General features: G+C 41.2%; 1 protein-coding gene across 2 annotated transcripts in view; it reads right to left on the bottom strand.

The window, feature by feature from the left end:
* ghrhrb (growth hormone releasing hormone receptor b) overlaps window positions 1-13321 on the bottom strand; it is a 51207-nt gene that overhangs the window by 11604 nt on the left and 26282 nt on the right. For both annotated transcript variants that reach the window (XM_039810252.1, XM_039810253.1), the window contains exons 3-6: window positions 11450-11557; window positions 3644-3744; window positions 2097-2194; window positions 720-852 (exon numbers count right to left, since the gene is read on the bottom strand). In XM_039810252.1, the coding sequence (XP_039666186.1) occupies window positions 720-852; window positions 2097-2194; window positions 3644-3744; window positions 11450-11557 (440 nt within the window). The remainder of the gene's footprint in view (window positions 1-719; window positions 853-2096; window positions 2195-3643; window positions 3745-11449; window positions 11558-13321) is intronic.

The following is a 13321-nucleotide window of genomic DNA, read 5'->3' as shown; positions in this document are numbered from 1 at the left end:
TATGGCTTTCGACCCGTCCGGGAGTTTTGGAAAATAAAAATAAATTAATAAATGGCAGCATGCGATTAAAAAAAGAATTAACGCGTTATGCTCGGCCCTTAATCGCATCGCGATTAATGCATTAATGCTGACAGCCCTAATGATAATACATTTTATAAAATTGATAATATTCTGAGGGACCTAAGAACAAAATAAGAATAACATAGGTAGGTGTAATAAGCAAATTCTTCAACCTATACCTTTTCGATCAGTATTGACAGCACTACGAAGGAAGGTCTGGCTTCTGGGAAACGTGCTCTGGTTTATTGGCATTTCTTTAAACCAACCACAATCGTCTTGGGTGGCGCTTGGTGCCGGACGGAGCAACAGTGCCCTGTGCAAAATAGCCTCGGGAAGGAACTAGTTTTGGTGGAACATGTGTATGTTCAAAAGTTGTTTTAGTCAGTCTAGCTAGCCGTCTGGATTTACCCTGCAGAGGTCTGAGGAGCAGTTAACCATAGTCTTCATAAATGAAAATGCAAAGAAAGAGGAAGGTGACGGACATGAGGCTGAAGATGAGGGACATCCGCCGGATCTTCTGGCGGCACCGGAGCAATCCCCTTAATGAATCGTCATCGTATAGACTATACTTGGACTGTAACACATTATCTTTCCATTATACATGGAAGCGCTGGTTATATGGACACACCAATGGAGCTGTGGTGGAGTTTTACACTCACAGTAGACATGAAGCAGTGGTCCAGGTTTACATCCGAAAAAAGAACGCCATCTTTAATGAAGACGGCGCTTGCTCTCAGGATGAAGGAGAAGAACAGGTTGATGTGGATGTAGTTCCTGGTGCAGTGAAACTTCCTGTAAAGCAAAGCAAAAACTTTCCAGAGTGATTTTTTTCAAGCTTTAACACCTGGTTTTGGAAAGTGTATGTAGTTGTCAACATAAGTCAAACATAGATAATTCGTCAATTTGCCCTCTAAAAACGACATACAAGCGTTTGATGATCTGACACCACTTTCGACAAGGATGACATCATTTATCTGTGCCATTAACAAATAAGGCTACCGTTGAAAAAACGAATTGTATTTTATGATGTGCCAATGCTCTGCTTAAGGTTTGGTTAGGTTTAGGCAGAAAAACGACTCTGTTAAGTTTAGGTAAAGATCAGGGTTGGGTTAGTCTTGCTTTGCCAGACCTTCCTCCACAGCGCTGCGGAGGAGGGTCTGGCTAGTCCACACAGCATTCTTGGATGGGGGACAAACGTGCTCTGGTTTATTGACATTTCTTTAAACAAATCACAATTGTCATGGGCGGCGGTAAGCACCGTGCAGAGCCACGGTGTCTCTGCAAAATAACCTCGGGGAGGAACTTGTTTTGGTGGAACGTGTGTACGTTCAAAAGTAGTTTTAGTCTTGCAACAGAAAACTCAGATTGGACAGATAGTCTAGCTAGCTGTCTGGGTTTACCCTGCAGAGATCTGAGGAGCAGTTAACCATAGTCCTCATCAATCCACCGGAGTTTGAAATGCCAAAACAAAGAAAGCGGAAGGTACCGGTCATCCGGCCAAAAGATCCAGCGGCACTGGAGCAGCCCTGGAAGTGGAACGTCGTGGATATAGACTAGGGTTGGGTTTAAATCGTGTTTCATAATGACTATGACCACTAGAGGGCTCGGTCACTTGAGCCTAAAGAGTATGTCGTATTGAGACTGTCCTCCCCCTTTGTCGTCGTTTGCCGTTCATCCAGGCAGAAATTACAGATTTTTTGTAATATTTGGAAAATAAACTAATTTCTTAACTTTACAGAACAAACTTGACAAATAGAGCTACGTCACGTTCTGCGTCATGTGTGTAACCCAAAGTTAAGTGACCTAAGATTTTAACCCAAACCTGGATTTTTTTTCTAAACTTAACTAAGTAGTTTTGGTGCCTAAACCTAACGAAAACTGTTACCATTTCACAATGTAAATGACATGTTTAAAACCGCGACTGTTACATTTTCTGGTTTGGATACAAGGACGGAGTATTAGAGGAGTATTGCTCATTTTGGGGCGCTGCCTGAAACAACTGCTGCTGTGGAATTTCTTGGGAAGACAACAGTTACCTGAACACGGTGAAGACAAAAATCGCTGATATAAGAGAGATGAGGGAGGTAGCGTAGCCCGCCGTGTACACCTGTTTGAAGTTGGAGAAGTATGTTGTCTGAAATGCAAAAAAAAGACAAAAGAAATAAACCGATATTAGCATGTACATATTAACTATGAACTGCTCACTCACTTACACACACTCTTAACACTCACCCATACAAGTGCTAATTGATGTGATGTGAACACTGAGCTGCATTTTAAAATGTCTGAAGACTTCAGACTGAACTTTCAACACATTTTGTGGAGGCAGTAAATGTTGGCATGTGCATGAAAGTTAGCTTTAACTTGAGTAAATTGGTTCAACAAGGTGAATGTGGCATGTCTTTCTAGCGTTTTCTATGAAGAATGCTGCAGGATTGCTGTGACCAACTTGATTTGAATGTGTTGGAATGCGAAAGTGAAGAAAGCTGACTACATCCTGCACGTTCTTCTGTGCAGAGTTTGGAAAACAACAATTGAGTAACAGCTGAGTCTGACAAGACATGTGCCGGACATTTAGTGAACTTTGTGTTCCGATGATGACACATCTTGTCATGTAGAAACTCCTTGTGCCTGTGAACTATTTTTAAATTTGTTTCTGCACTGGGTGGGTAATGCCTCATTCTTCACTTGCACTTTATGCAACTGCAACCCAGGTCATCTTTTAAAGCTATAAGTGTATTTGCATTCAACTGACTCCGACGGATCTCAAAGCTTTTCTCACCTCAGTATGAAAAGGCACTTCAATCATCTCAACCTCCTGCCAAAGACTTTCTAGGACAACATCACCACTTCCTCTTTTGCTACTTAGAGAGGAGAGTCAATATTTGCTCCACAGCAAGACGGCACATTTCAGGAAGACATATATTTAGGACATTTTGTTGTCATGTTTCCAGTGATGAAAGTCTCGAAGAGTTCACGTTGATGTCTCAGTGTCAATCGTTTATTATAACGCCTGCTTAAAATAACATGTCATGTACAATTTAGAAATCTGGTTTTAAACTTGCTTTACATAATTGTACTTTCTTTTGCATCCATATTATCCTAATGTATTAATCACATTGTATTCATCAATTCTTCAGTTCAGAAAGTTTTAAAGTTTTATTGTCTTTTTATCTTCCTTCCAGTATGATGGTGTATTCTTTTCTGTTGTTGGTTTGTTGTCTTTGTAATTACTCGATGTCATTGCAAATGAGGGCCGTCCCTTAGTGATCTTTCAAGTCAAAATCAAGGTTGAATTAATTAATTGAAGTCCCTTAGTGAGAACAGAGGGCATCATCTGAAAAAAAATTGTATGTTAGCCAGTCTACAGCAGAGAACAGATATCTTGTCTGATGAGTCCTCAAGTTTCCACCAGTAGTCATGCTTATACTGATAAAAAATATGCTTTGGCATCTTCAACATATCACATATCTTATAACAGTTATAAAGGCAACCCAACAGACAAAACATCCTAATGAGAATACACTTACAGTTAGTTTCCCTGAAGAATAATGTACAGAGATAACCCGGCTAAAACATCTACCTCTGGATCTGTCGCTTCGTACTCTGTGAACTCGCAGGCCTCGTCATAGGAGGGGTAGGGCTCGGACCATCCATGCTCAGTGCAGTTCCTGTAGACGTAACCTTAATAAAAACACATAAACCTATCAGTGGTATACGGTACGGACAGAGGAGACGCCAACAACAAGAAACCAGGGGAGGCTGAGAAATCTAGAAGAGGATGTAATACACAGACATCAAATGTAAAAACCTAAACCAGTGAAGAGCGAGAGATGTGGCTCTTATTAGTCACCCGCGAAAACCACTGTAGTGGAAGAGTTATTTAATTTCAAAATTTCAATTTGAATGGGAAAGTCTGGACCGGAGACTTCAGACATGCAAGGAAATGTAAACAGAGCGACAGAGATTAAAGACTCTGATGGTTCCTCTCTTCCCTGGTGTTTGACCTGCACTGGACAACAGACAGACAGGAAATTGAAGTGAAAGTAATTTTGTTTGTGATGATGGAAAAATAAAAAGACCAATTTTCCGCTGAAGAAATTGTCTCCAAAGCACTGTCCACGTTGAGGTCAGTGGATTATTCTGAAAAACTGCACATTGTTTCTGGAACGTTAACTGCAAATGTTTACTGCTTGGAGCACCTCGATTGCATCGGGGTGGTAGCAGAATTGTCAGAGTCAGATGAATTACATGGCCATAAGTATGTCCTTTTTAACATTGACATAACAAAACTGATTGGGACAATACAACAAAGAACTTAAAGGGGAACTATGCAGTTTTGTTTAGCTTAATTTACCTTAACTGAACAGCTTCGGAGTCATTGGAATGGTTATCTGACTTTTTTCTGGTTGAATGGTGGTCGTCTCGCTTCCCCCTAGCGCCTGTGAGCGGAAAAACCACCCTTGCAACTTTTGGCCGTCGAGCCGGCGGCCTCAGCGTCAGGAAGTATCGCGTGATATCAGGTCTCACGATGTAACAAATTGCTTCACGGCACTGCACACATACGCCCATTCAGGAACCGGCTAACAAGGTTGCGATGGAGTTTTTCACACTATCGTCATGGTTGAGCCGGCAAAAAGAAGCAGAAAGCTAGGAAAGCGTTGTCGGAGGAACAGAGAGAGGAAACAGCAAACTGACCAAGCGAGTCAGACACAAACATAAACATTGGAGCTGCCAAATACCTATTCCGAAGCTGTAGGGGGAGCTCCATAGAGTAACCTGCTAGCAAAAAGCGGGAAAACAGCGAAGAAATTGCCAAAACTGCATAGCGTCCCTTTAAAAGTGATCACAGAGAGAGACCACTTAATGTTAATGCAGAAAGGCAAGTTCATAAAAAGCTTAGTTAAAGGAAGTAAAGGAAAGCTGTGTGTAACGGCCAGAGGTGTATAAAGTAAAATAGAAAACTTGGAAGAGGTGGCCATATTCCTGCAAACTGAAAGGATATGTTGCATCCTCTCTCTCTCTCTCTCTCTCTCTCTCTCTCTCTCTCTCTATATATATATATATATATATATATATATATATATATATATATATAATAAGAAGAATACAAATACAAACACTCATCACTCTTATAGCACACCTCTCTCTCTCTCTCTCTCTCTCTCTCTCTCTCTCTCTCTCAGCAGACACAGCTATAATTACATGTATACACATGAGTCCAGACGCTGGTATTTCTCAGAAGTGAAATAACGCCACAGCTCTTCATTAGGATTCAATGGGCTGCACTATAACTCCATCTGCCTGTTAATGATGTGAGCCCCTGGAGACGCAGCCTCCTGTGAACACGACAAACGTGTGAGAGCACTAATACACGCTGAACAACAGCCAGCCCTGCCATTCACCTGACAGAGGTCAGGTCTTGGATCTAATCTGCCGAAAGTTTAGAGACAATTGCTTTTTCTCCCTTTTTTTAAATTTTTTTTACTTGCGTTTGGAAAGCAACAAAAAGGTTAATTATTGTCACCGTCTGGTCGGATGAATCAAGATATTAAGTAATTTGATTGATGATCATGAATGCTAGCTGCTAACTAAGGCATGAATTTAATAGTGATTTTTGGTCTGTTACACTGGAGAGCTTCTATCAAATTATTATATTTACCTCAAGGACAGAAGGTATGGTGTCATGGTATATGCTGTTATACCGTACACATTTGGCAAACATAAAGTCAAGGTAAGACAGAGAGGTCACCTTTATATATATTGACTTATTTATTTTATTTATATTGATTTTTGCCAAAATAACAAACAAAATACAGTGACAAGCAATGTTTCAAAATAAGTTTAATGTGAAAGAAAGTTACTGTATATTAAAAATAAGCTGCTGTGTGTGTGTGTGTGTGTGTGTGTGTGTGCGCGAATGCATGTGTGAGAGAGACAGTCTCTTGAGGTATAAAAACAATCAGCATTTACTTAGTTTGATTTCCGTCCTGCAAATTACACTTTTATAATCCAAATCTGATTGTCAGATATTTGATTGAAATAAAAAAATTAACGACAATAAATGAAAGATAATGAATCATGCCTGCATGCACACTCGCCTCATTCATAGCTCTGCTGCTACAATACTTCTGAGCTGAGAAACACTGAGCTGCCACGGTAAACATTAGTGCAACGTGCATGCAGACATGTTTTTTCACTTTCAGAGCCTGTACAACAGAGATTGTCCAGTATGTGATTCCACTTTAAGTCCAATTGATTTGTGGGTAAACACTACTGTTTGCTGTCAAACTGCTCATTCTACATGACCAAGGTAGTTTGTTGGGATCAATACTGTGAACAAACATCTTCTATTGACATCAGTAAAATCCTCTGTACGGACACATCTGATTTGATTGCAATGCACTTTACGAGTGTAACGATTGGATTTAATAGCGCTAAATTGGGCTAAATTCTATAACCTAGAATGGTGCACTTGGAAAGCGAGTTAGCTAGTCGCGAGCTAGAATTGTAGCACGCTGAGTCAAGTAGATGTCAGTTCAGTGCAGTTTAGTTCAATTCTATTTATATAGGCTGTTAAAAAACAACCATAGTTGACCAAAGTGTAAAAAAAAAGGATAATATGCAAAAACAATACACAATACAAAGTAACCAACTGTAGAAAAAGGTCAAGATGTCAAAGCTCAACTTGAAGTGAAAGCCAACGAATAGTAGTGGGTCTTAATTATTTAATTATTAATTAAACAATTATTACTTTATTATTATTACTTACGCACAGCGGTCCGAGCAGTTCTTATATGAATAGGTAAACTGTTCCAGAGATTTGGAGCTGCCACTGAAAAGGCTGGATCAGGAGCATCTGATTGGAAAAACAAACAACGCAATTTTAAAATCAATCCTGAAACGGACAGGAAGCCAGTCGAGCGAGGCTAAAACTAGGGGTAATTGTGGTCACGCTTTTAGCATAGACAGTATATAATGGACCAACAGACCCCGTTGCTCTGGACGGAGACCAGTGAAGGCTATTTCGAAGCACTTTTCCAGTGATGGCCAGCTTTACTGCTCAGCCTCCAACTGAGAGAATGTGACGTGAGCAACGTGTCTGAAAGTTGGAAGTCTTCTGGTAGCTGCACCAACAGAAATCTCAATCATTCCCAATCTTACAGAGAAGGAGAGTGTAGGTATATGTAAGGAGATAACATAGGCACAGGCTAATTAATGCTAACGAAAATGCTAGTTAACATTAGTAATTAATCCTAAACAGCTCATGTAAGCCAAACTGCCTGCAAGCTTATCCTGTACTATACGGTAATTCCTCTACTATGTGACACGTGAGGTACAAGGTAATGGAGCCTTTTATACATTGTTGTGTTTCTTTAGAAATAAACAACGGACAAATAGAGTCTTTAAATGCTTCAGATGTAAAGTTATTCGCTGTCAAGTGACGTAAAAAAAAATGGCGGTCAGCTGAATGCTAACAGGAGGTGATGGCCAGGTAGCAACAAAATGGCGCCATAGATGGCTCGAGTTCTGAAGCGAAGCTTACCCCATTGGCTTTTAGTCCCAGTTAAAAGCCGAGCTGCTGGGGCGCCTGGGTAGCTCACCTGGTAGAATGTGCGCCCATATACAGAGGCTCAGTTCTCGACGCAGCGGCCGCGGGTTCGGTTTCGACCTGCGGCCCCTTTGCTGCATGTCATTTCCCCCCTCTCTCCCCTTTCAAGTCTAAGCTTTCCTGTCTAAAACAAGGGCCTAAAAATGACACAAATAAAGATTTCTGACTGATCCAATCCAACATTTAAAGAGTTACAGTCTAACTGAGACATAATAAAAGCATGTATAACTCTTTTGATATCGTTGCGCAGCAGGTAGTGCATGACTTCAGCTGGAAGAAACTGGCTTTTACAACAGAACTAATCTCTTTTTCAAATGTAATATCAGTACATATTCCCTGTTCCTATCCTTCACAGAACTTGACTGAATGTGGAGTTAAGGAGGTGTTCAACTTTGGTTCCCAAAACTATAACAAAAATATGAAAGCTATTCCTACTAAAAGCTTGAGGTAACACAGGTGAAGGCTGTAAACGATGAATTCATATGAGGCAGCCATGTTCTCCCACTATGGCCTGGAGTTAGAATGACAGCGCTCACTCCGCTAACCGAGCTCCGTGGCGAGGTCATCAGCGTTTTCTGTGTGAATCTCTGTGTTCACAAGACGGAGGATGAAAAGTTTACAGTGAAAAAAAATAACCGATTTCAGGTTTCGTGATGTGAATATGCCCGTCCAGCCTCCTCAGCACAGCCGGGCACAGTGTGGGGGCTTGAATTGTGGGTGGTTTTACCGATATCCAGCTGCATTAGCCTCAGTATAAGGTGGCGTGTAGAGCCTGCAGGCCTGTAGCCGCGGCGTCGGCGGGTGAATGGTTGGAATGTGAAAGCAGGTTGAAGGCCGAGGCTCCGGGGAGGGCACTAGTGCTCATACCGCCAGGCTTAACAAGCAGCGCCAATTCCTTCCTCAAGCTCTTGGCTCTCACAGTGAACCCTTTGATTTTCCAATTCATTATTTTCTCTGCTTGCAGCCTCCTGTTGGATAGGCCGGATCTAACTGCACAGCTACAGCACTTGACTTATCTGGGTAGTCTGTGGAGGAGGAAATCCAGTGGGGTCCAGGAACCCACTAACTCTGAGTTATGAGGTCATCAGCAGCAACCTCCGCCTCCTGATCCTCCTTAAGGATAACGCTTGACTTTCCCTGCTGTTTTTTTTTTTTTTCTTTCTCCTCCTTCTTTTTCCCTGCTTTGTGTTGTCTTTCATTCTCACTGCTGCATCATTTCTACATCCCAGCATCCCACATACTGCACATGCTCTCTACGGCTACTGAAAAGTAATTCAGCAACACTGACTGACATACAGCAAGAGTCTGGACTTCGACCACTCTGTGTTTCCAACAACATCGGGGGTGTTTTACAGAAAGGGTAGGAGTCAAGGGCGTAACTTTGGGGTTCAACATTGCAGGGTTTGAGATCTCCACTTTTGAGCAAAATTGAAATTTTGAGCGTCAAACACTTCAATTTCTGCATTCTGGTGAATTTTTCTGCAACAATTCGTGCCTTTTCTGTATCAATTTGTGGTGCAAATTATTTATTTATGGAAAGGAAATTATAATAGTTTTTTAACTTAATTAATTAATTAACATTTGCTCACTATGATGATAGAAAACGTAATCCAATCGGCATTATATTTCATTTGAAACATATTTGCTGTTGCAAATACGTTGTAGCCTATATAAACATACAGTAATAGTAATGTGTAGATAGAGTTGCAATATGAGGGTTACAAAATTCTCAGCTCCACACAACTCTCTCTGTAGTTCTCAGTATGGCTATGTTCAGAAGATTGTGTCGCCCGGCGACTTTTGCGCGCAGAAACTCGAGTGAAGATAATGACCTTCTGAAGAGTCCATCATGTTTTTTTACTCTTCTGTGTCCTCCTTGGCTACTAGCGACTACGTGGAGGAGGGGTGGGGTTGGTGCGCGATCACGGAAGGCTTGTATCATGTGGACGTGTCCTCAGTTTTGTTGTCATTACTTAGAATTCTTCATGGGGAGACCGAAACAGCGCACTATAGCTTTAACAAACATTTTAATTAAGATCCCTTAAGTTTTGTTTGTAACAAATAAGTTCTGCATGGTCAGGGTATTTTTTTTTTTATTGCCTCTTCTTCCACTCCTACATTTCCACTGGGTCTGTTTGTGACAACACACAGATTTTTATGTCATCGTTTTGTCTCCCACATGTCCAGAAAAACATTTTTCTATAATTTCGGTTGCATCTATATCTCTCCTTTAGACACTGTATGGTTCATGAGAGATTCAGGGCTTATTTAGTCTTCTTTAGACCAGCCAGCTGGATGAGACAGGGGTCTGAAGAAGGTGGGGGTTATGTAAACAGCGAGGAGGGTACGCAGCTCTCTCTGCAGCCAAGTTCAGACACAGGAGATGAGTTTGCGTAATCCACGTAATAAAAAAGGTCCAGTCGCCGTAAACCACTCAGCAAAAGCATAACACTGGTCCTAAGAGATATGTAAATATTACCTGGTCACTTTGCTGAGCTGTAAACTGAACGAGGGATGAACTGAGCATAATTTCAACATGCTAGACAAATTGTATCTGCCTGTTTTTTGGCTTCTGAAAAATCTTTCCTCCAGTTTCACAAACCCAAAAGTCAACATGGCCTTAAGACAGATTATTGACTGACAACATCAACGCAGGAAATACAGCTGAGGCACAAGCAGGATGGATAAAAAGGATAAAAAAAAGATTTTCTGTTGGCAGGATTAATAATTATTTCTGCATTCTGCATCATTTCCACAGCCTCAAACAGAGCTAATAAAAACATTTCTGCTGCCCCAAAATTAAAATTAAAAAGTTAAAATGTGGACGACAAAAGATAATTTCAATGTATAATTATTAAAATCCCTCAAAGGATAACAGAGCAAACATGAGTTGCATAACATGAAATATAAGATAATAAAAAAAGGGATTTAAAGAGCCCCTGAAATTGAAACAATACAACCAAAATGTCAAAATATCAAAATGTGTTTCTTGGTATTTGGAAAGCCTATACTAAACAGAAGGAGTTATCTTTAAATGGCCCCATGGAGACTGAGCGACTGTACGCAGTTTATTAATGCATTTCTGCCTGTAGGTGGCTGCATCTGTCCCCTAGCTGTGTGAAAGGTGATCAGACCAACATGAAAACCAAGGCACTCTTATTGAAGAAAATGTTAAAAGAAGCCTTTACTGATGCGGCTAATGCATAGCAAAAGGTTGAAAAAAAAAATGCACCAACGCGCTGCGGGACACAGGCCTTCAGGTTGACTAACCCTCCTTGGATTAGGGTGGCACCTAAATCATGGTTGCAGCTGTAGCAGTGGTCCTGCTCCGCGCCCTGCTATGCCATGCTACACCCTGCTACACCCCGCTACGCTCTACAGTGCCCTGCTACGTCTTGTTACGTCCTGCTATGCCCTGCAGTGCCCTGCTATGCCATGAACTACTACAACTGCTATTTCTAGTCATAGTTCCATTATCTTTATTGTGACTATTATTGCCACTCTTCATCACACCCCCAACCGGCACCGTCAGACACTGCCTACCAAGACCCTGGGTCTGTCTGAGGTTTCTCCCTAAAAGGGAGTTTTTCATCGCCACTGTCACATTAAATACTTGCTCTTGGGGGAATTACTGGAATTGTTGGGTCTTTGTAAATTATAGAGTGTGGTCTAGACCTACTCTGTCTAATCAATCTAACCAGAAGTGAGATACAAACAGGAAATATATATAGAACAAAGACAGGAAGTGTGAAAGGTGAGTTGAAGTGAGTTAGTTACCTTGGTTATTAGCAAACAGCTGGGAAGCATCAGCACACGAGACGTTGACCACCTGTCCCACATCTGCACGATACCAGCAACGGATATCATCCCACTCTGTCAGACACCCTGGGACAAGAAGACAACATTTATCACACATAGGGCTGGGCAATATATCGATATTATATTAATATCAATATATGAGGTTACACTCTAATGTCTGCGTATTAACAGCTGTATGACTGTATATTTTAACAAAGTGTCCGTAGAACGTGATTCACAGTTGTATTTCTGTTTATTTACATTTCAAATTGCTTTGCGGGACTTTTATCCATGCTCTGACAGCTTTTGGCAATGGAGGATTTTAACCCATTGTCTTTTTATGAAAAAAACTTTTGCCGTTTCACAACGTGCGCCAGTTGCTGGTACAAGGAAGTGTTGAAACAAACTGGGAGAATCTGGGGGAAAATTTGTTTCCCCTTGAACAAAATTAAGAAGAGAGTTTGGTGTGTGAACGTTTTTTTAGGAGACATGGTTGACTATGGAGTCCATTTTTTCTTAACACAAGTGAAAAGAATGTCCACCACTGGAGTAAGACTAATTCAAACTGTCTCTTGAATAGAAACAAACTTGTTTAACCCTTAACCGGGTCAAATTGACCCGTTTTAAATTTTTGTTTTATATCAGAAAATATGGGACATAGAAATAAGCACTGAAAATGTGTAGAAGAAAGATTTAACAATTTAAAACGTTGGAAAAAGCAAAACCCTTTTTCAAGATTGACGGGAAGACAACACAAGGTTTAAACATGTTTTAGATATGAGTGTCAGTACATTCAAACCAAAAAGTATAAGTAAGAAGACTGTAGCAGAAACTATTAGTAAAAACAAGTTGATTTGCATTAGAAAATAGATGGAAATGATCTTCCTGCACTGGCCAGGTCTTCAACTTTTTCTAATTAAATAACAATCACAGACAATAATGACTGCAGAATTTCGCAGAATATGTTCTAGGTTCTGACATAACCCTGACTTACTTCCCCTCTCTCTTTATGCAGCGCGCTTACATTTCAGTCAGTGAGTGAACACTTCTGAATGCTACAGCACTTGCTCATGTTAACTAGTGACTCCCATACCTAACTAAGATTCATTTTATCTGTATAGAAATAAATTTTTCAAGGGGTCCCCCAGTTTGGGAAGAAAATAAAAGGGCGTTTGATTCGGTGACGTCCTCAGCCCTCCTCTCTGCCCACGCTTTGCCTCTGCTGTTCCCCTCACATGGCTGACACGCTCTCCTTGCAGCCTCCGTCGCTCCGAATGGGGGAGGTGTGAAGAGGGGGGGGAGAGAGAGAGAAAAAGAGAGAGAGCAGTAATGAGGAGCCCGTCTCTCTCTGCCACCACAACGCCTCACACATCAAAGCTGCTTGGCCCCATGTCAATTAAAACAGCAGCGCGCGGAGACCACCGCCACTCATTCATAATAAAACACAGCCTTTGGCTCCGGCTGGAGGTTCTCCTGCCAGAAGCAATGATTAGGCAAACATCTCGCTGCATAACTGTGACTTTGAACTGAAAATTCTGCCTCGCATCTGAGCTATTTAGCTATAGCTGTTTGGACAGTAACACCGAGCTGGCAGCTGCTGATGACATTTTCATCTGCTGCATTGATTGAAAGTGGCACGTTAAAAGGCCTAAATTATAAAGTCCTTGATGGCTCTCCGGGTAATGAAAAGCCTAGAGAGCTGTTAGGGCACGTATACAGACTGTGACAGTATAAAAGGACACTTTTTGAAACCCAGTGTGTGAAAGGATCTCTGTGAAGGTGTAGCCGGCCCCTTCTAACCCATATATATTGTATGCCGCTGATAAACACCGATAACACCCATTCAATGGA

This window comes from Perca fluviatilis, chromosome 9 (assembly GCF_010015445.1).
Source record: "Perca fluviatilis chromosome 9, GENO_Pfluv_1.0, whole genome shotgun sequence".
Lineage (NCBI taxonomy): Eukaryota > Metazoa > Chordata > Actinopteri > Perciformes > Percidae > Perca > Perca fluviatilis.
The sequence above is the reverse complement of the archived record's forward strand: the minus strand, read 5'-3'. Positions and strand labels throughout refer to the sequence as shown.